Source organism: Psittacula echo (genome assembly GCF_963264785.1).
Source record: "Psittacula echo genome assembly, chromosome: 4".
Lineage (NCBI taxonomy): Eukaryota > Metazoa > Chordata > Aves > Psittaciformes > Psittacidae > Psittacula > Psittacula echo.
In genome coordinates this window covers 69,508,528-69,534,266 of record NC_137738.1, presented here as the reverse complement: position 1 = coordinate 69,534,266, position 25,739 = coordinate 69,508,528, and the positions used below count along the sequence as shown (strand labels likewise).

At 39.6% G+C, this 25,739-nt stretch overlaps 1 protein-coding gene across 5 annotated transcripts in view; it reads right to left on the bottom strand.

Annotated features, from left to right (window-relative positions):
- MDN1 (midasin AAA ATPase 1) overlaps positions 1-25,739 on the bottom strand; it is a 103,113-nt gene that overhangs the window by 58,464 nt on the left and 18,910 nt on the right. For 4 of the 5 annotated variants that reach the window (XM_080614700.1, XM_080614701.1, XM_080614702.1 and 1 more), the window contains 25 exons: positions 25,630-25,711; positions 24,835-24,930; positions 23,706-23,818; positions 22,994-23,142; positions 22,842-22,902; positions 22,092-22,303; positions 20,392-20,495; positions 19,248-19,392; positions 17,784-17,880; positions 16,079-16,192; positions 15,257-15,404; positions 14,968-15,078; positions 14,067-14,218; positions 13,413-13,591; positions 12,847-13,055; positions 11,593-11,739; positions 10,665-10,806; positions 10,403-10,537; positions 10,188-10,326; positions 8,418-8,556; positions 8,200-8,330; positions 6,560-6,704; positions 5,321-5,450; positions 4,551-4,778; positions 329-526 (listed from right to left, as the gene is read on the bottom strand). In XM_080614700.1, the coding sequence (XP_080470826.1) occupies positions 329-526; positions 4,551-4,778; positions 5,321-5,450; positions 6,560-6,704; positions 8,200-8,330; positions 8,418-8,556; positions 10,188-10,326; positions 10,403-10,537; positions 10,665-10,806; positions 11,593-11,739; positions 12,847-13,055; positions 13,413-13,591; positions 14,067-14,218; positions 14,968-15,078; positions 15,257-15,404; positions 16,079-16,192; positions 17,784-17,880; positions 19,248-19,392; positions 20,392-20,495; positions 22,092-22,303; positions 22,842-22,902; positions 22,994-23,142; positions 23,706-23,818; positions 24,835-24,930; positions 25,630-25,711 (3,506 nt within the window). Of the gene's footprint in view, positions 1-328; positions 527-4,550; positions 4,779-5,320; positions 5,451-6,559; positions 6,705-8,199; positions 8,331-8,417; positions 8,557-10,187; positions 10,327-10,402; positions 10,538-10,664; positions 10,807-11,592; positions 11,740-12,846; positions 13,056-13,412; positions 13,592-14,066; positions 14,219-14,600; positions 14,719-14,967; positions 15,079-15,256; positions 15,405-16,078; positions 16,193-17,783; positions 17,881-19,247; positions 19,393-20,391; positions 20,496-22,091; positions 22,304-22,841; positions 22,903-22,993; positions 23,143-23,705; positions 23,819-24,834; positions 24,931-25,629; positions 25,712-25,739 lie in introns of those variants that run through there. The other variant, XM_080614704.1, reaches the window with a different exon arrangement.

Here is a 25,739-nt window from a genome sequence, read left to right as displayed (position 1 = left end):
GAAGTTAGTAGACATTCTGACCACGCAAAGCGATAGAAAATTACAACTCAAAATGAAAGCTTTGTCACATCAAAAAGTCTCCCAAAATTAGCCATTAACCAGTAATTTAAAAAGCCAAAGGCACAACTAAGAGATGTATCTTAATAAATGTGATCAAGTTGCAATCAACATGCTTCGAGACAGAAAAGACATTTTTCTAAGGCTTGAGAACAAACTATAAATTGTTCTGTAACAGCTCAGGTATCCTACTTAGATTCAGTGGGTAACAGAACTACGGGGAATAAACCCCACAGAATAAATGTCTACCCATTTCCCCAACATCTCTTGCCTCCTGGAATAAAAAAGGGCTGGATTCCCATAAAGTTGTCCATCCACACAAACTTCTTCTCCTTTGTTCTGTCATAAATCTTTAGCTCATTCTTCTGATAATCAGTCAGCTCAAGGAACTGACTCATTTTCTCACATAAGAATGCCAGGCATTTTTCACGAGCTAATAAAGCCGTATCAGCTGAGCTGGATGTTGTACCTGTAATTAGAAAAGTTAAGCATGCTTCACAAACATAACTAGACACATTCATCTTATGACTAAGAAACTCAATTCCTTCACAGATGCCATCTTTGTACACAAAAGTTTGTATTTCTTGTTACTGCTTTTGCTTGTCAGTGCTTCCAGTACTACTTACCACAGACAAATTGCTCTGTGAGCAACAAAGTTAAGGACACCTGATTTCCAAACCCCTTTCTTCTACAATTACTATCATCCTGATCCTTTGCTATAGTCCCTCCAGGCCTTCTTCCCCTGCCTGTCCTGTGGCTTTTCACATTTTCCCCATTCCCATATCTCCTATTTATCAGCTGGGCCAGTGGCTAAACATGCAAGGATGTGTTCTGAGCTATGCATATGATACAGGGTAGGATGCACAAATGCTGATATGTGGGGTGGGAGAGAGAATAATATGTGGTCATGTGATTAAGTACCATACCAGCTCAGAAGACGCAATAAAAACCACAGGCTTTCTTAATTTGCCTGCTAGCCTTGGCTAGGGATGTTAAGGATAACAGGAAGGGATTCTATAGGTACATAGTGAATAAAAGACAGACTAGGGACAACGTAGGTGCCCTCCGGAAGATATCTGGAGAACTGGCTACCCTGGATTTGGAGAAGGCTGAGGTTCTTAATGACTTCTTCGCCTCGGTCTTCACCGGCAAAGGCTCTGACTGCACCACCCAAGTCCCGGAAGGCAGATGCAGGGACTGTAAGAATGAAGACCCTAGGCCCACTGTAGGAGAGGATCTGGCTCGAGACCATCTTAAAAATCTAAACGTACACAAGTCCATGGGATCTGATGAAATCCATCCATGGGTCCTGAAGGAGCTGGCGAATGAAGTTGCTAAGCCACTGGCCATCATATTTGAAAAATCATAGCAGTCAGGTGAAGTTCCCGATGACTGGAAAAAGGGAAATATAACCCCCATTTTCAAGAAGGGGAAAATGGATGACCCGGGGAATTACAGACCAGTCAGTCTCACCTCTGTGCCTGGCATACTCTTGGAGCAGATTCTCCTGGAAGGCATGCTCAGGCACATGAAAAACAAGGAGGTGGTTGGTTACAGCCAGCATGGCTTCACTAAGGGGAAATCCTGCCTGACCAATTTGGTGGCCTTCTATGATGGGGCTACAAAACTGATGGACAGGGGCAGAGCAGTTGACATCATCTACTTCGATTTGTGCAAAGCGTCTGACACTGTCCCACGTGACACCCTTGTCTCTAAACTGGAGAGACATCAATTTGATGGGTGGACCACTCGGTGGATAAAGAACTGGCTGGATGGCCACAAGCAAAGAGTTATGGTCAATGGCTCGATGTCCGGCTGGAGACCGGTAACGAGTGGTGTCCCTCAGGGATGGGTGTTGGGACCGGTCTTGTTCAACAACTTTGTCGGTGACATGGACAGTGGGATTGAGTGCGCCCTCAGCAAGTTTGCCGATGACACCAAGCTGTGTGGTTCGGTTGATACACCGGAGGGAAAGGATGCCATCCAGAGAGACCTCGACACGCTTGTGAGGTGGGCTGATGCCAACCTTATGAAGTTTGACCATGCCAAGTGCAAGGTCCTACACCTGGGTCGGAGCAATCCCAGGCATGGCTACAGGTTGGGCAGAGAAGAGATTCAGAGCAGCCCTGCAGAGAAGGACTTGGGGTGTTGGTTGATGAGAAAATGAACATGAGCCGGCTTCAGTGTGCGCTCGCAGCCCAGAAAGCCAGCCATATCCTGGGCTGCATCAAAAGGAGCGTGACCAGCAGGTCAAAGGAGGTGATCCTGCCCCTCTACTCTGCTCTCGTGAGACCTCACTTGGAGTATTGTGTGCAGTTCTGGTGTCCTCAACATAAAAAGGACATGGAACTGTTGGAACAAGTCCAGAAGAGGGCCACGAGGATGATCAGGGGACTGGAGCACCTCCCATATGAAGACAGGCTGAGAAAGTTGGGGCTGTTCAGCCTGGAAAAGAGAAGGCTGCGTGGAGACCTCATAGCAGCCTTCCAGTATCTGAAGGGGGCCTACAAGGATGCTGGGGAGGGACTATTTATCAGGGACTGTAGTGACAGTACAAGGGGTAATGGGTTAAAACTTTGTCCTGGGTTCAGCTGTGCCCCATGCCACTGCCCGGAACACTATCCTGGGCCTTGAGAACCAGATTTTGTGGCGACATGGCACCCCAGAAAGAATTGAATCAGATAATGGGACTCATTTTCGGAATAACCTTATAGACACTTGGGCCAAAGAGCATGGCATTGAGTGGGTATGTCACATCCCCTACCATGCACCAGCCTCTGGGAAAATCGAATGGTATAATGGGCTGTTAAAAACTACACTGAGAGCAATGGGTGGGGGAACTTTCAAGCATTGGGATACACACTTACCAAAGGCCACCTGGTTGGTCAACACCAGAGGATCTGCCAACAGGGCTGGCCCAGCCCAGTCAGAACTTTTACATATTGTAGAGAGGGACAAAGTTCCTGTGGTGCACATGAAGAATTTGCTGGGGAAGACAGTCTGGGTTATTCCTGCTTCAGGTAAAGGCAAACCCACTCGTGGGATTGCTTTTGCTCAGGGACCTGGATATACTTGGTGGGTAATGCAGGAAGATGGGGAAGTCCGATGCATACCTCAAGGGGATTTGATTTTAGGGGAAAACAGACAATGAACTCAATTGTATGCTGTTGCCTGCTATAGCCATCAACTAGAAGTCTGCAGGGCACCAGCGACTGGCCCTGACTTCTCTCCGACCATCATCCCAACAGAGAATGAACTTTGATAGAACCGGATGAGTTCTACAGTAAAGGAATGATCAGCATCAGTAGACAACGATCCAACACTGCACACAGCTTCTCCTGCCTTGAAAGACTGTTCCAAGAGATGGAGCCCAACATCATGAACCGAATGGACTCAGCAGCTTTATAGGAATTGGTCCGTGCACTAAGATAACGGTGCACTGAAATGAGAGTGAGGGTATATGGAAAATGTGGGATCTGAGCATGACGTGAATGGTATGGAATAAGGGGTAGATACTGTCCTGGGTTCAGCAGTAGCAGTCAGTTTTTCTCCTTCTTAGTAGCTGTTGCAGCACTGTGTTTTTGACTTTTGGCCTGGGAAGAGCTGATAACACTGATGTTTAGACTGACCAAGGACTTTGTGAGTCTCATGCTCTGCCAGGGAGGAGGAGGGGCCGGGAGGAAGCAGGGACAGGACGCCTGACCCAAACTAGCCAAAGAGGTATTCCATACCACAGCACGTCATGCCCGGGGATGTAACTGGGAGCTACCCGGAAGGGCACGTCCTCTTTTCGGTCGGGCTCTTTTCCGGCGAGCGGTATCATATTTTCTTCCCTTGTTATTTCTCTTATCATTATTATTATTGGTGGCAGCAGTAGTGATTTGTGTTATACCTGAGTTACTGGACTGTTTTTATCCCAACCCGTGGGAGTTAACATTCTTTCGATTCTCCTCCCCATCCCTCTGGGGAGTTGGGGGGGAAGTAGACTGTGTGGTTCTGATTTACGGCCTGGGCTTAAACCACGACAAACTTAAACAGGGGAACTTTAGATTGGATTTAAGGAAGAAATTCTTTACCCTTAGGGTAGTGAGGCACTGGAATGGGTTGCCCAGGGAGGTTGTGAATGCCCCATCCTTGGCGGTGTTCAAGGCCAGGTTGGATGAGGCCTTGGGTGGCATGGTTTAGTGTGAGGTGTCCCTGCCCATGGCATGGGGGTTGGAACTAGATGATCTTAAGGTCTTTTCCAAGCCAACTATTCTATGATTCTAATATTATTACTACCTCTAATTTACTTAAGCTTGCTAATTTACTTTTTTGCTACTGAAACACAAAAAAGGAATATGTAGTACAGGATACTGTAAAATAGAAGTGAAGACTTCTCACAGAAGAGTTCCATGGTTCCCCAAAGCATTTTGTTTGCATTCTACTAAAAATTATTAATACAAATATATAACTTCATATTTTCTGCTACCAAAGAAGGACTGTAGACTCACCTGATCCTATTCCATCAATGTATACCAAACATGCAGCATGGATAAAAGACATCATTGGAGAAATGTACAAAAGGTTGCATTTCTTAGCAGAATTTTCATCCTTTACCATGACATTCATAAAATTAACCCATGACAAGACATCTCGCACACTAAGAATACACTGGCGACCAAACTCTTGATTAGTCAGCCATTCAACAAAGTCCATCATGAGCTCTGCTATGTCTGTCCCTAAAAAGAGAGTAAAAAAGTCAGTGAAGTTATCAAATAATTTTATTGATCACATCTACTACATTGTTGTATAGAAAGCATCACTAAAGTAGGTATAGCTGTAATGTATGAACAACATAGATGGGTGCTCTGTATCCAAAAAGGCAGGATAACTGAGAAGTCCATGCCTGTGCTGTCATTACAGATCCTTTTAAATTCAAGTAACAAGACAGAATCAAGTGATTGATACTAACAGTGAAGCTGTTAGCAGAAAAGTGCCAGTTCTTTCAACACCTTACATAGAATGAAGCTAAGATGGGGCTCTAAAGGGGATAATTCAACTACTTGGATCGTGAAACCTTGAACGCAATTCTGGCTAGCCATAAACCATACACAGTGAGGGAAGAACAAAGCCTAAAATATTTCATAACTGTCATCAGAGAGAGACGTACTTACAGGAAAAAGCAACACAGTGGTATAAATTCTGAAGAAAGTTTAGCAGCCTCCAAACTAATTTTTTTTCTTAACAATGTTTGAATACCGACACACAGAGAAATACCCACCTTGATGGTTTATCCCACCCAGAGACAATTCTGGATGAAGATTGTGTTTTACAATCTGTATCAAATCATGACGGGCATTGCTTTGTGGACACCATATTTCTGTAAATCTGTTGCGCAATGCAGGAGAAAGCTGCAACCAAGCAGAATGACATTAGCAATTCAAGTTACATTACATCATATTACTTAATATTGCAATTAACCAATAGCCTTGCAGCCACAATACTTGCAATCAATAAACCAAGTGACCAAGCTAGACCATTCCTTCTAATTTTGACAGGATCACTTTGTAACAAAACCTTTTGAGAGAATGTGGACTTTAAGATCTCTAGTACCACATCAATGCAGGAAATGGCTGGTAAAGGTCAAAAGAATATGGGAAGACACCGAGCTAGTCTGAAGCACCAAAGCTCCATTTCGTTGTATGACATCATGTATCAAGCAATGGCTATGTAATCCACCTTTGCTTACAGAAGCAAACTACCACACGGAAATTTGCCTTCAGTTACAACTCATTTCTGTAATTCCTTTCTTCCTCTGACTGAACTAGTCAAGAAAAATCACTGTCATAAATGCAATGCAGAAATAAACCCCCTTTCAGCACATGGCTTTACAGTGATCTGTTCTGTACTGTAGAAACCATTTTAAATGGAGTACCCATTGTCTTTTGGGTAAAAAAAACTTTCAGTTATTTTTTTCAGTCCTAGCTCCCAATATTGCTTAAAAGTTTTGGAGGTTTTAAATCTGTCTTAAGTTACCTGAAGCCAAGCTTCAGAAACAGATTTTTTCCATTTAATGAGAAAGGTCTTTTGAGATGTGATGTTCATATTCCCTGAGAAGAACAAGATGACTTCTGTCACTTTCTGAACAGAAATAGGGAGAATAATCTAACATGCAACTTCACAGTACTCTAGACTCGTGTTGGAACTGGATTTACTTCTTCATAAGCCACATTTCCTGTATTTGAAGTATGCTATATATCAAGCCTACCTACAGTATTTAAAGCCTGAATTTTCTCTCACATTCTGACAGGTATTGACTTACATTGTTGAAATGACAGCACACAGAAGTGATGGAAAACAGATACATCCTAATCCTCCTTTAGAGAGATGAAGCAGGTAACTACTAGGAAACACTGGATGCCGGAAATGGCATGACGCATTTTTGCATTGCACCTTCGTCACTAGACAGTCAATATGACTAGAAGATCCATCCTATACTTCCAGCTGCTTTGACATTTACCTCTTTTTTCCCAAAGTCACCTCCTGGGTTCATGGTCGCAAGGATACGAAATTTCTTTCCTGCAACTAATAGTTCTACCTCATTCTCATCATCATCTTGACCACCTTTTTCAGCAAGCACCAATGTCTTCTCTGCTTCAAGAACACTAGAGAGAAGGTTAAAAAAATTGTTTACTTTAAATTTTGTTTCACACTTCAAAAGTCAATTTAAAAATGAACTGGCCTGATTAAACTTTTATTGCCCCAGAATTTGTATTAAAAATTTCAATCTGTTCATCCTCCTCAGTTGAGAACATTTCTGATTTTGTTCAGTGGGAAACCCTACCCAATCCTGCTGAAAAATTTCAGTTAAAATGATCTGTCAAAAGCCTTACATAATAAAGTATGTATCTCACAGCTCTCTTTACAAAAGCAATGGCAAAACTTGTATTCATAGGAGCCAGATAAAGAAATCTGCACAATAAACCAGCCTTCAAGCTGACAGAACAAATCTGAAAAACTCTCTACCAGGTCTTTATGGCTTTGTGGTATTTTATTTGTTTTATTAGCTACTCTTCATTGTACACTATTAAGCTGTAAAAGTTTGACCTGTTACCTGTTTAGAAAGACCTTGCTTAGTATCACTATAATACAAAGAGGTTAACTGAACTTTATGAAAGAATGATAGCTGCCATGATACAATTAAAAAAACCAAAACCAAAATCAACAACTTGCAACAGAGAGGGTTTGGATATGGTATAAAAAATAGCTGGTAGTCATCTCAATATAATGGGTAATAGAAATGGCTAAAATGAGGGATACTGCTGCAAGCAGATAAAGAAATTAAATTACTTATTTATTTTAAACAAAGGAGGGAAACAACTAGACTGTTCCTGGAATTTGACAAGATGCATAATTTTCAAGAGTTCACTGACAGGCTGAAAATACTAATACTGCAGATGGTAAATTGGAGATTTTACTTTCAGTTTTATTTTCCAACTTAACTTGTGCTGTAAACTGTCTTCAGATACTGTTTAAACTGTTCGAACTGAACTAGGGTTTATGTTCTTAATTTCTTTATCCAGGGACATAAACTATTGAATAAAACAAATTCTTTCATCATCTTATTTTTGTCCATGAAACAAATACAGCAATTCGAGTGCAGATCAGTCTGTAGCAGCACTAAAAAGCCAAATGGAAAGTAACAGCACCAACTAAAGCATTCAAAACCAACATAATCGGTGTACCAACATATGTCAAACAAACATACACATATCTGCTTTTCAATCAAAGTACCTTTTATTTTTCCAGGCAAATTAAGACCACCAAGACTTCAGCAAGACAAGGCAGTTTCATCTTGTCTTACCTTACTATCTTTTCTCTAGCTATAATTCAAATTTCAAACTGTGATTAAAACTAGCACCTCTTTCAGATGGATGGCAAACAGGAAAACAAAGCAAACTGCCACAGAAGTTGAAATGCGAACAAGGCCAGAATTATTTGGGTCATTCTCCCTTTCAGCAGGAACTATATGATTTAACAGAGCAGCTCACCCAGGCCAGGAAACAAATGTGCCTAAAAGAAGCTAGATTTACCCTACTCATGTTTGTATAATGAATAGTATTAAGTATCTTCAATGTGTCTAACACATTTGAGACATACCTGTTAAGTCGTTCTAGTACTGAATCATCAGCTAGAGAAATCTCATCAAGGAGGAAAAAACCCTCTTCTTTCATTGCTAAAACAAGAGGTCCATCACACCACTCAAAGAGTCTAGAACTATCAGATTCCTCCTAAGAAATGGAAGAGGAAAAGTCATTAATAACTGCTTTTTGCTTCCATGGTCACACTATCCAAACCGCTATTGATGTAAGACAAACCTGGTCTTTTGACCTCTGTCTGACTGGTCGCAGTCCTCCCAGGAAGTCTGAAGTCTCCATATGCAAGTGGCAATTCACTGAGTATAGCTTCTGATCTGTTAATGCTGCAAAGATCTGGCAAATGGTAGTTTTACCACACCTGCAACAAAGTAATTGAAATGGAAGAATAACAAAAAAACCCACCCAAATACAAACAATCAGCTCACTTTGGACAGGATTCATACTTCCATTGAAGAGCTATGAGACAAATGCCCAGCATGCAAATTTCCTTCTGCTCCTTTCCTTGAAAGAAGTGTATGCAAAGTGAAGCCATTTTTGGCACAACAACTGTTGCTGACTTGCATAAGATGGCTTTAAGTAAATCAATATCTACACTGATGAATTTCTGCAGGCTTAAAGTCAAATTTATTTCAGTCTGCCCCTACAGGTACTTAGCTAGCCTAACATTTCACTAAACTGGAGATGCTACATGTCTAGACCAAGCCTAAATCTGAGAGAATAAACTGCTGAGTACCTAGAGTTCTCATTTATTACATCAATAATTTTACTTCTCCCTTTCCCTGGCTAGAAGGAGCAGGGAAGTAATAATCCCCCCATACTCAACACTGGTGAGGCCGCACATTGAACACTGTGCTCAGTTCTGTGCCCTTCACTACAAGAGAGATACTGAGTTGCTGGAGTGGGTTCAGAAAAGGCAATGAAGTTGGTGAAGGGTCTAGAGCACAAGTCCTCTGAAGAACAGCTGAGGGAACTGAAGTTATTTAGTCTGGAGAAGAGAAGACTCAGGGGGAACCTTTACTGCTCTCTGCAACTGCTCTCTGCAACTACCTGAATGGTCTCCTCTCCCAACTAACAAGTGACAGGACAAGAGGTAATGGCCTCAAGCTGCTCCAGGGGAGGTTAGACTGGATATTAGGAAAAATATCTTCGTAGGGAGGGTGATCAGGCATTGGAACAGGCTGCCCGGGGAAGCAGTGGAATCTCCATCCGTGGAAGCGTTCAAAAACTGTGTAGATGGCCCTCTGACATGGTTCAGTGGTGGTCTTAGCAGTGCTGGGGTAGGGGTAGGGATTGATGATCCTAAAGGTCTTTTCTAACCTAGCTGATTCTATGATTCTAGTGCTTTTATTCCCTTCTCTCCTACAACAATTTACTTTCCAAATATATAACCAGCACAGCACAGAGAGCTCTACTTCCACAATTTCCTTTACGACATGAGGCAGTGGCGGTGGGGCAGAAGTAGTAGCAAAGCAATATTCAAGCTCTTAAAACATCACGGCCAGGTTGGATGAGGCTTTGAGCAACCTGGTCTAGTGGAAGGTGTCGCTGCCCATGGCAGGGGGGTTGGAACTAGATGATCTTTAAGGTCCCTTCCAACACAAACCATTCTATGATTCTATGTAAAACGAATATGCTCTCAAACAGATAAATGTCACAATTCCCCAGAAGCAACCTCTCCAGGGACAGATAGCGAGATACTACAGAGCACCTTGTGAAAGGTGGGGAGAGAAGTCAGTTCATTTCAATTTTACTACTTTCTTTGTAATTTCTATGTAGTTATAACATAATGCAGATAATCCCATTAAAGACTTGTGCTGAAAGAGATGCAATTACTTCCCCTCAAAAGCAAACTGTGAAAAACAGCAGTTGCAAGTCTGCCATGAGAGAGGCTAAATGTCCCAGATCAAAGAAGCACTGAAGCCTACACAATCACAGACTCAATGTCTGGCATAGCACTGCAATGCAGTGCGGTATAAAAAGCAATGTTACCCAGTGTCTCCCACCAGCAGTACTGGTTCACCAAACTCCAGGGCTCGTCCCACCAAAACAGCCAGTCTCCTCATCCCTCGAGTCCAGACAATATGGTTAAAGTCTCTGTCCATCACTGACATCCGCATGGAGGATTTAGCTGCACAACACAAAGCAATCCATCAGCTTCAGTCACATCTAGAGAACAACCAGTATGGTCCTTCTAGAAAACTCACCCAGTAGCTTTTTGACGCTTTCTCCTGAGAAGAGAGACTCAGGATATATTTCTTTCTTGAAGTGTTTTTCAAGGACACTCTGAATAACATCCACCTCCTCCTGTTTCCTGACTCTGCCTGCCAGAAGCATAAAACCTATAAAACAAAGGAAGAGGTAAAGCAATTACTGTCTGCTTAAGCAGCAACAAAAATTTATGCTTAAGAACTAGGGTTAGAAATCAATTCTACAGACACTTAAAAAACCTGAGGTAGCAGGGCTCACCATCATTTGCTAAGTGCTGAAGCCAATCATACTCCTTCTCCAGCTGTTCTGCCAATCTGTACCTTTCAGCCCAGCGAAACAGATCCCGCAGGGTAATGAACCCATGCTTTCCAGCAAACACCGTTGAACCTCTGCGGTAAGACTGTCATAAGAACAAAATGTGAGCCATGTTTTCATTAACTTGACTGAATACTTAAAGCAAAGCTAGTCAGAGCTCTCTGATGTGACACATCAACCAAAATGTACTAAAAAAAAAAAAAAAAAGAAATAGTCTAGCACAGTCATGACTCCCGAACTCAAATTACCTTTAAGCAGTTATTTGATAGGTACGAAAAACAAAATAATGCAGATAATAACAGATAAATAATAAATAAAAGTACTGACAAGAAAATAGGTACCTGGAATAAAAAAAAAACCCAAGCAAAAAATTAGGTTCTACAACAAAATATATTGTGCGCTCTTAAGTGTGCTCTGGTTTGTGCTACTGCAGTTAAAATACAAGACCGCAATTTAAATATGAGCCAGTTTTAGCTACATACTAACTGTTACATGTCTGTTAAACACAAGAGTGTCAGAACACACTCAAAATTATTACTTGCAAATAATACCAAATTTAGCATGATCCAAAGACAGATAAAAAACCAGTGCTGTACTTTGGACCCAGAGCAAGGGATTATTCTACACATCAAATCCAAAGCCCGTTACTAATTTTTTTGTTGATAGTTTTTGCTCAAATTTGACGTGACCTTCCCTGTTCTCTGACTTAATCACCAAACTAAGTACTCTGGTAGGTTCTCTTCCATTAATTAAGTTTTAGGTTTTTAAGTATCAGTCAGCAACACGAACCCCGAAAAGAAATTTCTGTTACTTTGTGCCGGAATATGTTTGCATATTTTGTCTTCTACAAAAAGAAGAAAGACTCTCATACCTGCAGGTCTAACATGACTTTGACAAGCTTGCTGCAGTAAGAAGGTGGCAAACTGCACCGTTTGTGCAGGATGGTTTCCAGCTCGGCACTTGGCAGTTCATCAAAATGCAGTTCCACAAAACGATTTCTGAAGGCTCTAGACAAAACCTAAAATACGAGAACATACTATTGTTTTAACTTTTTCCTTTGATATTCCTCAAGTTATCTATCTTCCCCTACACATTCAAAGGACATATGGATAGTGTCATAGTGCACAAATTGGCACATCCATAGAACCACTGAAAGAAAATGTAAGAGACATTCTGGATGAGGACAAGAGCTTTAAAACGTGTTGCGTTTTAACTGTGGTAGGCAGCTGAGCACCAAATAGCCACTTGCTCATTCCCCTACAATGGGATGGGGGAGAGACTCAGAAGGGTAAACGTGAGAAAATCTGTGGGTTGAGATACATGCAGTTTAATAGGTAAAGCAACAGGAGCATGCACTAGTCAAGCAAAACTAGGAATTCATTCACCACTTCCCATGGGCAGGCAAGTGTTCAGCAATATCCAGGAAAGCAGGGCTCCATCAGGCACAATGGTTACTTGGGGAAACAAACATCGAACATCCCACTCTTCCACCCTCTCCCCCCAGTTTCTGTTGCTGAGCACAGCATCATATGACATGGAGCATCCCTTTGGTCAGTTGGGGTCAACTGTCCCGGCTGTGTCCCCATCCAACTTCTTGTGCACCCCCAGCCTACTAGCTGGTGGGGAGAGAAGCCAAAAACATCTTGACACTGTCTAAGCACTGCTCAGCATCAGCAATAACTAAGACATCCCTGTGTTATCAACACTGTATTGGTCACGAATCCGAAATACAGCACCATACCAGTCACTATGAAGAAAATTAACTATTCCAGCCAAAACCAGTACAAACTGGACACCCTTAGCCTAAGTCAAATACCTTCTCCAGTACTTTTGAGCAAGAAACACTGTGTCAAATATAATATACATTAATTCCTGTTCAGTAAAACACTTAAATCTCAATTACTCTAAAATAATTAGAAATTTGGTATTTTCAAAACAAGCAAATAACCTAAATAGAACCCAGGTGTACTGAAAGTTAGTCCACAGCCACCTCAACCCTCTACCTCTTAAGAGTTTCACGTTAATTCTGTGCTACGCATCAGAAAGTTTTCACATCACACTTCTATGCACGCAAGAGATTCATCCCCTAGCATCATAGCTACTCAAACAAAGAGATTATACAGACCTTCCTGCCACCATAGAGTCCTGGAGGATTTTGTGTAGCAAACAGCATGAAGCGAGGGTGAGCTTTGACAACTTCCTGGGTCTCAGTAATGAACAGCTCCCTGTTATCATCTAGCAAGCGGTTGAGAGCCTCTAAAACATCAGTGGGAGCCAAATTCAATTCATCTAGAACAATCCAGTAACCTTTTCTCATTGCATCTATGAGAATGCCTTGGAGGGAAAAGAAAAAGCCCTAGGTTAAAAACCTAAAAAACTAAATCTAACAGAAGCATGCATTCAGATACTTTTAGTAACCAGTTTTCACTCAATATAAATGCTAATCCAGAATCGGAAGCAATAGTGCTATTTAAATTGTTGAATTACCTTTTTTATGTCCAGTAGGATAAGTATGAGACAAACGAACTCTTAAAATTCACTGAAATTCACGTAAGTGATCATCATTCATATGCAAATACTAACTTCATGACAGGTTATCTCTCCATTGTAATAAAACAGACAAGCAGAAAACAAGAAAAAGCCCAGTGAAATGAGACAGGAATTTGGACTAAATATAATATGCTCACCCACCTTCCTTAAATACCAACTTCCCAGAGGCGTCTGATGTGTAACAGCCAATATATTCCTGAATGTCAGTGTGCTCATGATTGTTAATCCTTACACAATGATTCCCAGTAGCAGCAGCCAACCAGCGAATTAAACTGGTTTTACCAACAGAGGTCTCACCTTGAATCAGTACTGGGTGAGTCCTGAAAGGCATAACCAAAAGAGTGGCTTAGAAGCACCAGTCATATCTTTCTCATATACAAGATATTGACATTATTTGAAATTTTCAGAGATCTACATCACCAAACTAACATTACCAAAACATGACCACTTAATTCATTTGTGATATCCAGGATTATACACTAACAAGGGAACATAAGTAACTTTACTCCCAAGTGCTAACCATGATGAATCACATGGCAGTATGAAATAAGCAGGTTATTCTAATGGTAAATTTCTAGATTATCATTTAAATAAAACTACGTATTGCAGTAAGTCAGTTTAAGGAGACAAGAAATACATGTATAAATTCAATTCACTGTATAATGGAAGTTAACTGCAAAATAAGTAAAAACAGACATTACTCATGCCAAACAATAAAGGCTAAACACTGACATTAGAGGCCCAAATAAACATCTTTAATTTAGTTTTTTAATGGAAATGTTGAAACAGACTTACCCTGCAGACACAACTCTGGCAATGTCTTTCAGATTAAGCTTAACTGAAGGAGTTAGCACGTAAGTCTCATCTACAGTAGGTTCTTTATCACCAGCTGAAATCCAGTATCCTTCTACAAGTATAAATTTTCCTCCTTGGGGTTTTGGTATTTGCTAAGGAGACATGACAGAAATAACAGATTATACAAATGAGTTTCAATTTGCTAAAGCTACTGCTACAATTACTGCTACACCACTGCAATGTATTCTGTAAGAAGTTATTTTACTGAGCACTGCAGTAAACACTGTCTCCTTGGCACAGAATGCAAATTAAGGGAAAAGACTGACCAGATTATTTCAAGGTCATGAAACAGGAACCTTCAGCAATGCCATGAAAGATACAAAAAGTCTCAAGAGTCCTAGCACTGAATTTTGAAGTATGCTTCCAAACAAGAAACCAGCTTTTATCTTTCTATATCCATAGGTTTTTTCCTAACATGAAGGGTTTTATTCCAAAATAAATACCTATGTCTTACAACCGGCTACCCCATCACACCTGTCCAAGCCCCCGTGCAAAATCATGCTGAGCTCCCAGCATTAGTGAGATTCTTCCTTTCCCATTAGAGACAAAGCACAGATGTTTGCTTCATATCCATATGTTCTGCATTTGGAGTCTAAAAATAAAAAGCCTGTGAAAGCTTCCTTATTTTTTCATATTAACAAATGAACTAGCCAACATATGGGCATTTCAAGCAGAATTAAGAATTTATGAAGGAACAGTAAAATATTTTTTTCTAGTTCTTATCTTTATAATATGAGAAACAGGACTGTGAGAAGGAAATGTAGAGGAAAAAGGCAGATGACAACGCAAAATAAATTCTATCCTGAATACTAAATAGCTCTATATAGGCTTAGTTACATACCTGCTTGAGAAGGCTTTTGATGTTGCCAGAGACTATATGTTGGCAAATTAGCTTTTGAACTACTGGGTGAGAACTTCTGTCAAGCTGTGTCAGGAAACTCAAACAGAAGCCCTAAGAAGAAGAATTATTTTGAGTGATAACATAAAAAAATTATCAGGGAAAAAAAAGGGGGGGAGGCATAAAAAAATAATTTCTGTTTAATACTTCGCTTAGAAGACAGGATTATCCTTTACCCAAACAGTCTTTGTAGTGAATACACACTGGAATAAACCCCAACAAAGGTAATCACCTCATAAAGCGAGCGTGGTATGCTGCTACATGGATTAGATGCTGCAAATCTCAATGCCCTGCAAAGCGTACGGAGACTATAGTGAGGTCTGTGGCCAGTTCCATCCACCAGCTTCACTTCTGCTTCCTTTCTCACAGATAAATAAAAGCTGCAAAAATAAGAAGTTACATAGTGCCGTTACTGATCAGACCATAGAATCACAGAATGGTTAGGGTTGGAAAGGACTTTAAGACCACTGCTCTAAGTAATGAAATCCAAAGTATGAACACTTAAGCTTATCTCCAACTGTCACCTTTTATAAAACCTCCAAGTTAGGAAAGCCATGCCAAAATCTGCCATCCGTACAGCCAGTGAAGCTAAGCAACAGAATATTTTAGAACCGTACTTTTGAGAAAGCATGACTGTAAATTCAAAGTATTCTAAACACGTAATAGCTCTTCGGGTTAACACAGTGAGATAGTACACCTTAAACTAAGGGCAAGAAAGGTAACTTGATAAACACACAAGACTTTCATTGGTATGATCTACAGCAACAAATCATCTCAGTCTCTTAGATGGGAATGAGGACTGCAACAACAATGCTTTTTAACTGGTGCGACCAATAAAGCAGTCTGAGTAAGTAAACTTCCTCCACTGAAGTACAGAAACCTTCGGAACGAAGAGGATGGATGTCTACCATCTTCTGTTTCCTAAGACTACGCAAACCACTGTGCAGGGAACATCACAGTGTTTCCCAAAACAGTCTAGCCACAGACTACAGTTACATACCTCCTTTTTATGACTTATTACATCAAGGATTTAAAGAGATTACAACCAACTTACTTCACAATTCCTTGTACTGTATTTTTGTTCACATTCAAGCCTCTCAAATAATCCATAATAAGAATTTGCAAGTCTCCTTCATGTCTCAATTCTTCCACATAAAGTTCAGTAAACCTATAAGAATCAAATCAATCCATAACAATTCAACATCTGACCATATTAAAAAAATCATGTTATATATGATTCTTAGTATATAACATTTAAAATTTTGTAAGCATCGGAAAACTAAAGGTTATTTGACAAGTCAGATTCAAGAACTAGAATGATTAAAAAAAGGGGGAAAAAGGTATCACTAATACTTTCAAGTAATGTAAATGAATTATTTTAACTTAGTAGAATGAAAATTAACTATGGGACTGTGGTTTTGAAGATTTTAAACAATTCACAATAGGTATCCAAAAGTTAGAGCCTAAACACTGGAACAATGACACAGCAGGAGCACTTTTCAAAAAGCAGACTCTCTAATGATCCCTACTTTAAGAAATGAACACTTACGAGATATTACCCATTCTAATTTTGTTATGACTGGCATATCCAAGACTAGCATATTTAGGTTGTTTTCTACTTCTACAAATACCCAGCTCCGCAATGAAATAACTTGACAATAAGCACAGGAAAATCATCAGCAGAACATGTACACAAGTGAAGTTCTGAGTATCTTTAAATATGTCAGCAGTGTGTCTGACATTTAGTACACTACACTATCAACTTATAGTTAGTGAACATATTTTCTAAACATTAATTAGTCCACTATATTTGCATTGGGTGTTGAATATGAGTCTGCAGCACTTCCATACCATGCATTACAACTGCAAACAATAGCTCAGGACGCACCATAGCAAACCCAAAAGAGCTGAGCAATACCGTTAACTTCAGAGGGGTAGGCATTTTTTACAAATATATGCAAAAAATGCAAATATAAACTCATTTAAACTTAACAAGTCATGCTGAAGCTGAAGTCTCCATTCTTCTGTATTACACTGACTTTCACTTCTAAGCCAGGAGAGCTAATAGCAATAAAATGTTACTTTACCACTAATAACTACAAATGAGTAGCTGCATATACTTTGTGCATCTCTACAGCCTTGCACAGTGTTTATGAATCTGGTAAGGGATTGTGTTTGACTTCTGGTACTCCTGGGGGAAACTGCATCAAATACAAGCAGAAGATCCTTGCCTTCAGGAACAGGTTGTGCTGAAGAATGTATTTGCAACAACTCCAATTTCCTGGCTGCAGTGTAAATGCCTGAAGGTCACACATCAAATATTCTGAATATCATACAAATTTTTTTGCAAGGATCATCAACACTTCTGAGTTATTAAGAGAAAGGCTGCTAAAGAGACATAAAGCTCTCATCTTTATTATCCCCATCAGAACATAAACTGCTGTAAGTAACATTCCCAGACACTGACAGCTTAATTGCAAAAACGGTCATTCCCCAGCCCTTAGTGACATCACTCTACACCATGGTTAGACCATTTGCTTATGCTCAGCAATTTTACAGAAGTATTTTCCTGATGTTGTTTTATGAGAAACCTTCACCATGATGTGGAAAGCACCTCTCACAGGAAGTTAATTTGAGTTTAGACTTAACATCCTCAGGCTTCAAAGATGAAATTCTTTACTGGGTCAACTCATTAAGCTAGTTAAACTCTGAAAAAGGCAGAGACCAAGTATTTTGTCACAAAAATCACTATTTCCTACCTGTTTCTTATTCCTGGAGGAAGATTTCTCTTTCCAACATCTGTAGCTGGATTCATGCATGCAAACAAGCGAAAATCAGGGTCACGAACAAGAGGCTCTGACATAAAACAGAAATAAGAGACAATGTTAAGGCTCAACACAGGATATTTATTACATTAAATGAAGTGTATTTTATTTAAGCCAGTTTTCTCTTACTGCACTACTACATTTTCTTAAAATGCCAGGGTGAAAAGTTTGCAGAGAATGACCCCACATAATCTTATCAGAAGTTATCTCTGCATCTTCCCAACAGCCACAATCAAGTGAAACCTTCACCTTCATTTGTGCATAGCAGGATGTTTTAACAATGAAAAACATTTCAAAAATTACATAAGCCCTAAACTTGGAAATCCTTTTGCCTCTTTCAGAGCAGCGGCCAGTGCTTCCCTCTGCTAGGAAGAAAACCCAGCCTAGGAAGCTCATACAACATTTGTCTCTATCTGTATTTCCAGAAAACAATATTCAGCAATAGCATGTTTTAGCTTTACCTCTGTTCTGTATCTGGCTAGAAAGGAGTTAACTTTTTTCACAACAGCCCCTGTGGTGCTGTTAAGAACACACCAATGTTTCACTACTGTTGAATTGTGCTGGCGATGCATCAAGGCTTTCTTTTTTCCCCCTCACTTTGCCTTCCCTCCCTCAGCAACAGGCTAGGAGTGAGCAAAAAGCTGGGAGGGAACACTGTTGAAACTGGCCAAAGCCATATTCCCTACCATGTAACATCATGCTCAGCAATAAGAACTGGGGTAAAGGAAGAAGGGTGTTGTGATTTTTGCCTAACAAGGTGGCTGTCTCTTAAGAGATTGGCCGGACTTTGGTCTGCTTGCAGGAGCTGGTTAGTGACTGCCTTTGCACCACTCATTTCACATGAGTTGTCTTGGTTTTGCTTTTCCTATTCTCTCCCCTCATCCTGCTGGTTGGTGGTGGGGTGGGAGGAGTGAGCAAGCAGCTGTATGGGTGCTTAGCTGCTGGCTGGGGTCAACCCACACGGACTCAGAAAAAGCAAAAGACCTGTATGCTAATTTCTAGCTGGACAGTATATTCACAGGATCAGTGAAAGACAATTACTGTAGTAGCAACTGAACCTCATTATCCATCAAGCCACCTCAACTTTATTTAAAAAAAAAAAAAAAAAAAAGGTTATGCTCCTTGAACAGTCTTTAGAGACAGCAATGGTTACTGAGGACACCAAAGAGGTCTGCTCCTTGCAGAGTTTGAAGAGGCAAAAGCTACAGTTCCTGCATGCACAAATCTCCTGAGCTACAGGGAACTACAACTACCGCTTTTTGTGTAAAGAACACATTATTCTCTTCCGGACACATTCACTTTAACAGTAGAGGTTCTTAAATTATTTTGAGCCATATAGGACAGGAAGTTCAATTAATTGGATGGCAAGACATAGCATAAGCAACATAGAAATAGTACCTGTGTCTCCTCTGTCTAGTAACACCAGCGACCCAGATGATCCTTCCAGTAAACCACTCAGGCACTCCAAAGTCTCTGCAGCAGCCAAGTTAATCTCGTCCAATAAAATCCATTCACCCTTTTTTACTGCTTGTGCCAGAGTGCCCTAAGAGTAAGATCAATTTGTTAATCACTTCAACAGCAATCAAGTGAAGCACCCATACGCTGGAAATACTTGTTTTACAGTCTGTGGGTTGATTACACAAATGGCAATTCAAACTTTTAGAGCAATAGCAGTTTTACTGCTCTCCCTCAATAAAAGCAATTCTTTTGCAAGTCACAAGTCAGTTATCACCATTAACAGTTACCATTTAGATTGGCTCAGATAGAACTAAGCTCTCGTGATTTCTACGTCACTATGGTGCAAAAGCTTCACTGACACCACTATGAAAATAAAGACAGTTAATCCAAAGAACTCCAAACTAAGACATAAACAATATTACCTTCCTCAAGGAACTGTATCTTATTGATTAAAACTATACTCAAGTCAAAGATTCTCCAACTATTACACTACTAGGCCTCCAACTATTATAGTAATCTTTTAGAAAGAGAACGGTCAACATTTTACACACTTCACATAAAATTTGAAAGCATATATTCAGACTAACTGGGTGACAAAGAACAAGCATGCATAAACCATCATACTTTCTCCTAATCACACTCAAATGTCATTAGAATATTATAACATGGGTTTGAAACACTTCCAAAAACACAACTTCTAGAGAAATAACACAGATTCTTAATATAAAATCCTTCACAGGAATCCTAGGGAGGAACATGCCATACTGGAGACTGGTCAAGATTTTTTTTCTAAACTCATACACTTTAAAAAATATGTTATACTGCTGATATTCTTTTTATCATACCAGTCCTAATTCCTATTTTACAGCATTAAATTAATATGTTACAACAAAACATTTTCCCACTCCCCATCTAAAAGCCGCCTCCTCAAAGTATCATACTTCATTCCACAGAGTTATCATGGAGCAAGTTTTACTTCACAGCAAGATTCTTGCCAGGAAGTTATTTATATAATACTGATTGCAAAGTCTTTTACATGCTTCTCCTTATTCTTCCTAGCATCAAAACGCAAATGTCCAAATACCTCAACAAATGCGAAGAGAAGAGCATTTTCTGTCATTTTCATCTGTTGATGAGCATGATTCAGTTTAAGACCAAATGCTTCCCACTTTTCCTTCAGTAGTGTGCCTGAAAGCAAAACAAATTTAAGCTTGTACCATCAGAACAATAGCACCAAAAAATGTTTAACACCAGTATTTTAATCAAACTGTTTCAAGCACAGAGATACAAAAGCAAGCTTGGCTGAGCAACACAAACATTCAAGTTCTACAGATGACATCTTATGCATTAAAAAAACAAAAATTTGCTGGGGGTTTTGTTTGTTTGTCTGTTTTTTCATTTAGCTGAACACTACTGACATATGGGCACAGATAATTTGCTATTCATTCCAGCATGTCCTAGCTTAGGAACAAATACTTACGCTGCACTTGGTTCCAGCATGGCTGTTACCACTTTCTAATTTCCAGAGATAGTTCAGAAAAATAAATCCAAATTCACAAACCTTATGACAGATTAACAATGAACACTTCAGTATCAGTAAAAACATGCTGCTTATCAGTTATGACATTATTTACTATTGTGCTCATTTCAGTTATTTGCTTAAAGTCACAGTCTGAGGCATCTAAATGCAGCAGCATAATGACAAATTGATAGCTTTGCAAGTTACAGATTTCAGCTTGTCTTTATTTTAGGATTGTCAATGATTGAAACAATTTCCCACATTTGTGGAATTTATCTGCATATTCAGAAGAACCAGTTAAAAGAAGAGAGGAGACAAAGTTCATAATTAAGTTCACTTAGCCCATGCTGAATGAAAGCTACAGCTTCCTACAACTTCATGTGTTCAGCAGGTCTAGAACCAGAAAACACACCCTGCAAAACAAAGTATCAATACTGCCTTTGTTCCAAATGGGTTGTGAAGTCTAAAGCAAGAAAACCTGTTGTTTGGAGACAAAATCACAATGAAACAAAGTAAAGTACTGGGCAATTCAGCATCACTGACAGTGAAACCAAGTCATTACTACTCTGAGAGTTGTTACTTTGGGTCTGGTTTGTTGTTGTTTTGCTTTGTTTTTAAAAGAGGAAATATTTGTGAGATCTAACAAAGTTTCAGGTTTGAAAGAAAGTACGAATGCATTATGAGGGTGCTGAGGCACTGGCACAGTTTGTCCAGAGAAGTTGTGGCTGCCCCATCCCTGGCAGTGTTCAAGGCTGGATGGAGTAACCTGGTCTAGTGGAAGGTGTCCCTGCCCATGGCAGGAGGGTTAGAAGTAGATGATTTTTAAGGTCCATTCCAGCCCAAACCATTCTATGACTCTCATGGAAGGTTGACACACAAACAAGGAGGACAGTTGACCAACACAGCAAGCAAGTGCTGAGTGGAGATCAGATGACTAGGGCACCATACATCAGACAAGTCAACATTCACATTGCAAGACATAGCTAACAGCAGTGATGAGTTGGGGGGGGGGGGTTGGAAGGAGGAACCAACCAAAAATTCCCACCAAACCAGAAAAACAACCACTATTCTAACAGTATTTTGAATGCCTCATTGTAGACAAAGACTGCATTTTTCAAAACCAGGAGAAAGGATGTAATAAAGGTGCATTAAAACCAAACAAACAAAAAGCAAACAAAACCCCACAAATTCAGACAAATTCAGCAGTTATCTACTCTCTGCAATGGTTAACACTAATGACATGTTTGATCAGTCTGAATTCTCACCAGATGCATTTTCTTTTGCTTCCTTATCAATAGCAGATTTATGAATATGCTGCATTAGTTTTAGCAGATCATGCCAACGTTTCTGCCTGTAGCAGGTCTGAATGTGTCCCAAAAATGTCTGATTTTTCTTCCTAGAGAATGTCTGAGAGAAGAGTTCTTCAAAAGACTCTCGCAGAGGCAGCCAGATCAGCTTGTTATCTACAGGCTTGTAACTGAAGAGAAGCGGAAGAGTCATTATTTATTTGCGACACAGAAAAGGAACAAGCATCTGTGAACTAAAAAGAATCCAGTTACTGAAACAACAACACTGTGCATGAAGGAACCCTGGTTTTCCAAGTTTTTTTCTCAAATAATGAATGAAGTAAAATTGCACATATTTAAATGCACATTTTGAGTCACTTTTCTACAGACAGGACCACTCTGATTAGTATTTTTACTACTACCATCCAGTATGTCCAGTGAATACTACAACATATTTATACTGGTTAGCCATTTTTAAAAAGACATTGGGTTGTGCTTTTAAATGACTTCATCACATACGGATGTACACACAGATCAGTGGAACTGCCTCTGTTCTTCATGAAGGACAACAAGGTGCCTGCATGCAAAAATGTTTCTTAAGACATTTATGCTCCATGAAGCAAACATGTGCCTAAACACAACTCTGACATCACAACTACACTTGTGTTAGAAGCTTGCTCTCATACTGCCAATTTGTTAAGCTTGAATAGACAACTGTTAATGACTCACCCCCCTAAGAGATCTGCAGTGTCACTTTGTTGGTTCATGTTGACAACCCTCAAACGGTGTCCTTGAAACAAAAATATAAAGCACCATCAACTTGTGGGGTTTCTTTGTTTAAATCATTGTCATGTAAGTTACAGTCTTCACACTTTATTTACCTGTAATATGAGCAAGGTACTGAACAGCTGAGGTTTTGCCAGTTCCTGTTTCACCAACCAAAAGAACAGGCTCTCCTTTGACAACACAAACTGCAAGCTGTTCAATCAACACTGCAGATGGCCGTGTGGCAGCAAAGGTTTGTTTTGCTCTGAAAAAAACAAAGGAAACAACTCAAACCCAAGACTTACCAAGGAGCTCATTTGAATTTTTCTTATTGAATTTTTTTAGAGGAGTGGTTGAATTTATGATCTTTAATTAAAATCAAAGGGTTGGAAAAAATCAGTTCCAAGATACTCTAAGATACTTATTTTTCTCAATATGCAACCAAAAAAAAAAAACCAAAACACCAAAATCAGGATTTACAAAGAACTTCCTGCCAGTGGAGTCAGTATCACATACTACAAAAATCTCCCTTCACAAAATAGAGCCATCAAAATCTTATTATGACAGCTATGGATCCACACTGCTTTAAAGAAAATCTTGTTCAAAAAAAGCTAAAAATCCCCATGCTTTGGCTGCAAAAGTATGACACAGACAGCCTTAAGGATGCACAAGGTAAAACTCAGATCACAAGAACTCATCACACATTTTTCATTAGAGGAGAATGTTCAATTTGCCCTTTTTTTTTTTTTTCAAAAGGCTGCGACTTGTAATCTATTCTATTCTACCACCAAATATTTTGGTTCATATGGACACTACAAGATATTCTACCTTCGTACAGTAAGAGCTTGGATTTGTTTCTTCCTTAGATGCACTCTTCCAACAGAGACTTCTTGTTCCTGTACTAGAATTTCCGGTTTATAAAGTTGACAGAAGAACTCCACCTGTGAAGAAAGAATTAACATTTCTAATACTAAGGTTGCCTACAACATCATACTAAGAACACCTATGCTATACTACCGGTATTACTTCGCAGCAAGCTAGTTTTTCATGGTAAGATTTTATATTTTGCAGGTTTTACATACTCATCACCTGAAATACTGAAGCACCTCAGAAGTGTTACTGTCTGTACAAACGTATTTCCATTTAATAATTTGGTAATGGGTCTATTTATTAGCAGGAGGTCTAACAGCCACCTCAAAAAAGCCTGAATGAATACTTCTGTGTAAACAAGGATATTTTGCTACTGGCAGAAGATACTACATTCATGTACTGGAATAATATAAAGAATGAATGACAAACAGAAAAATCCATAGAAGTTTCAGGGATCCATCTGTCCAGCCAGCTGGCAAGTTTTTACATCTTTAAAGTAAGAAAGGAGGGAATTTTCTTTGCAATCAAACTTCTACAGTCAGAAATAGCTGACAAAGTAATGATTTAGTTTAACTCAGCCATTTATATCACACACTATTAATACAGAGAGTTACAAGGCTCTAGAGAGGTACCTGATTTTGGAACCAATGATTACAGAACAAGTAGTCAGGAAAATCTCTCTAATCTCTTTGTTTAAGTGATTAAAGCTCACTGTAACCATCAAAGAAAAAACATATTCTTTACTATTCTGTGCATCTAGCAGTATCATGTGCTCAGGAACCTGTGCTGTTCCAGCTGTGTGATGATCCTTCTTTTGCATGGTAAGACCATCTGCAATCTGCTCTGAAACAGAGCCACTGGAACGTTCGGGGCGGGGGGGGGCAGAGAGGGGTAGGAACCATAACGAAGAAAAAAGAAGGAAAACATAGATCCTGGGATAGCACAAAGAGCAAAAAACGTGTTTGGGACAGAAAGATGGGCATAATTTTTAAGAAAAACAGCAGAACACATTTAAACTCATCACAAAAAAAATTGCAACTTACAGAATATTACCAATAAGCATCATGTTAATCATAGCTCAACATACCTTTTTTTTTGAAATGTTTAGTTTACTTCCAATAACATTTGCCATTTTCATTCTGCTCCCTTGGCTGGACAGCATACCTGTGAAACAGTCCAATGCCTGTCAAGGAGAAAACAAACAAACCAGGTTCTTCAATACAAATTCTGTATGATATAATCTGATAAGCACAATCTTAATCTACATGAGTTTGAATCCAATCCAGCCATAGTAAATAAAATAATTTCATTGCCCAAGGACCGAGTCAAACAATGGAGATGAAGAAGATGGTACAAGAACTTTTTAAATTCTGTAGTGGTTTTCAGTGAAAGCAAAAACTTTCAATGTCCAGTCACAGAAGTTGTTTTTAGATAATCGGACCAAAATGGAGAAGGAAGTACTGTTACAAAACCTCACGTCTTAAAACGTCTGACTCATGCACACCTGAAAAATTCCAAACCTGGAATTTAAATTGATGCATAAGGAAGTAGGAAAGAAGCCTCATATTACAAGAAAAAGGAGAGATTTCAGAACTTTAACTCTGTCATATGCAGTTCTAGCTCAGGCCTGTTAAAATTATGTTACAGCATGCTGTTTGTATGACAGCAGTAAGTCTGGATTGGCTTTCAGCACATTACTGCAAACAACCTTCCTAGTAGCCATGAAAGCCTCCAATAGACGGATCACAAACATTCTAATTACAGTCAAATTGATCCAGATAAAACTGAAGTCCCATCTCACATTCCCAAATAGAGTATTTTAAGATTTGTGAGGCAATGCTAGGGTTTGGGTAAGCAATTTCTGGATCAAGTCTTACCGCACCTCCTGAAAAATATTCACTGCTGTGGTTGAGGAATTACTGTCAAAGTTGTAAGCAATCCTGCTGCACCAATTCAGTAAATCTCTAAAAAGAAACATGAAAAGAGTTGGTA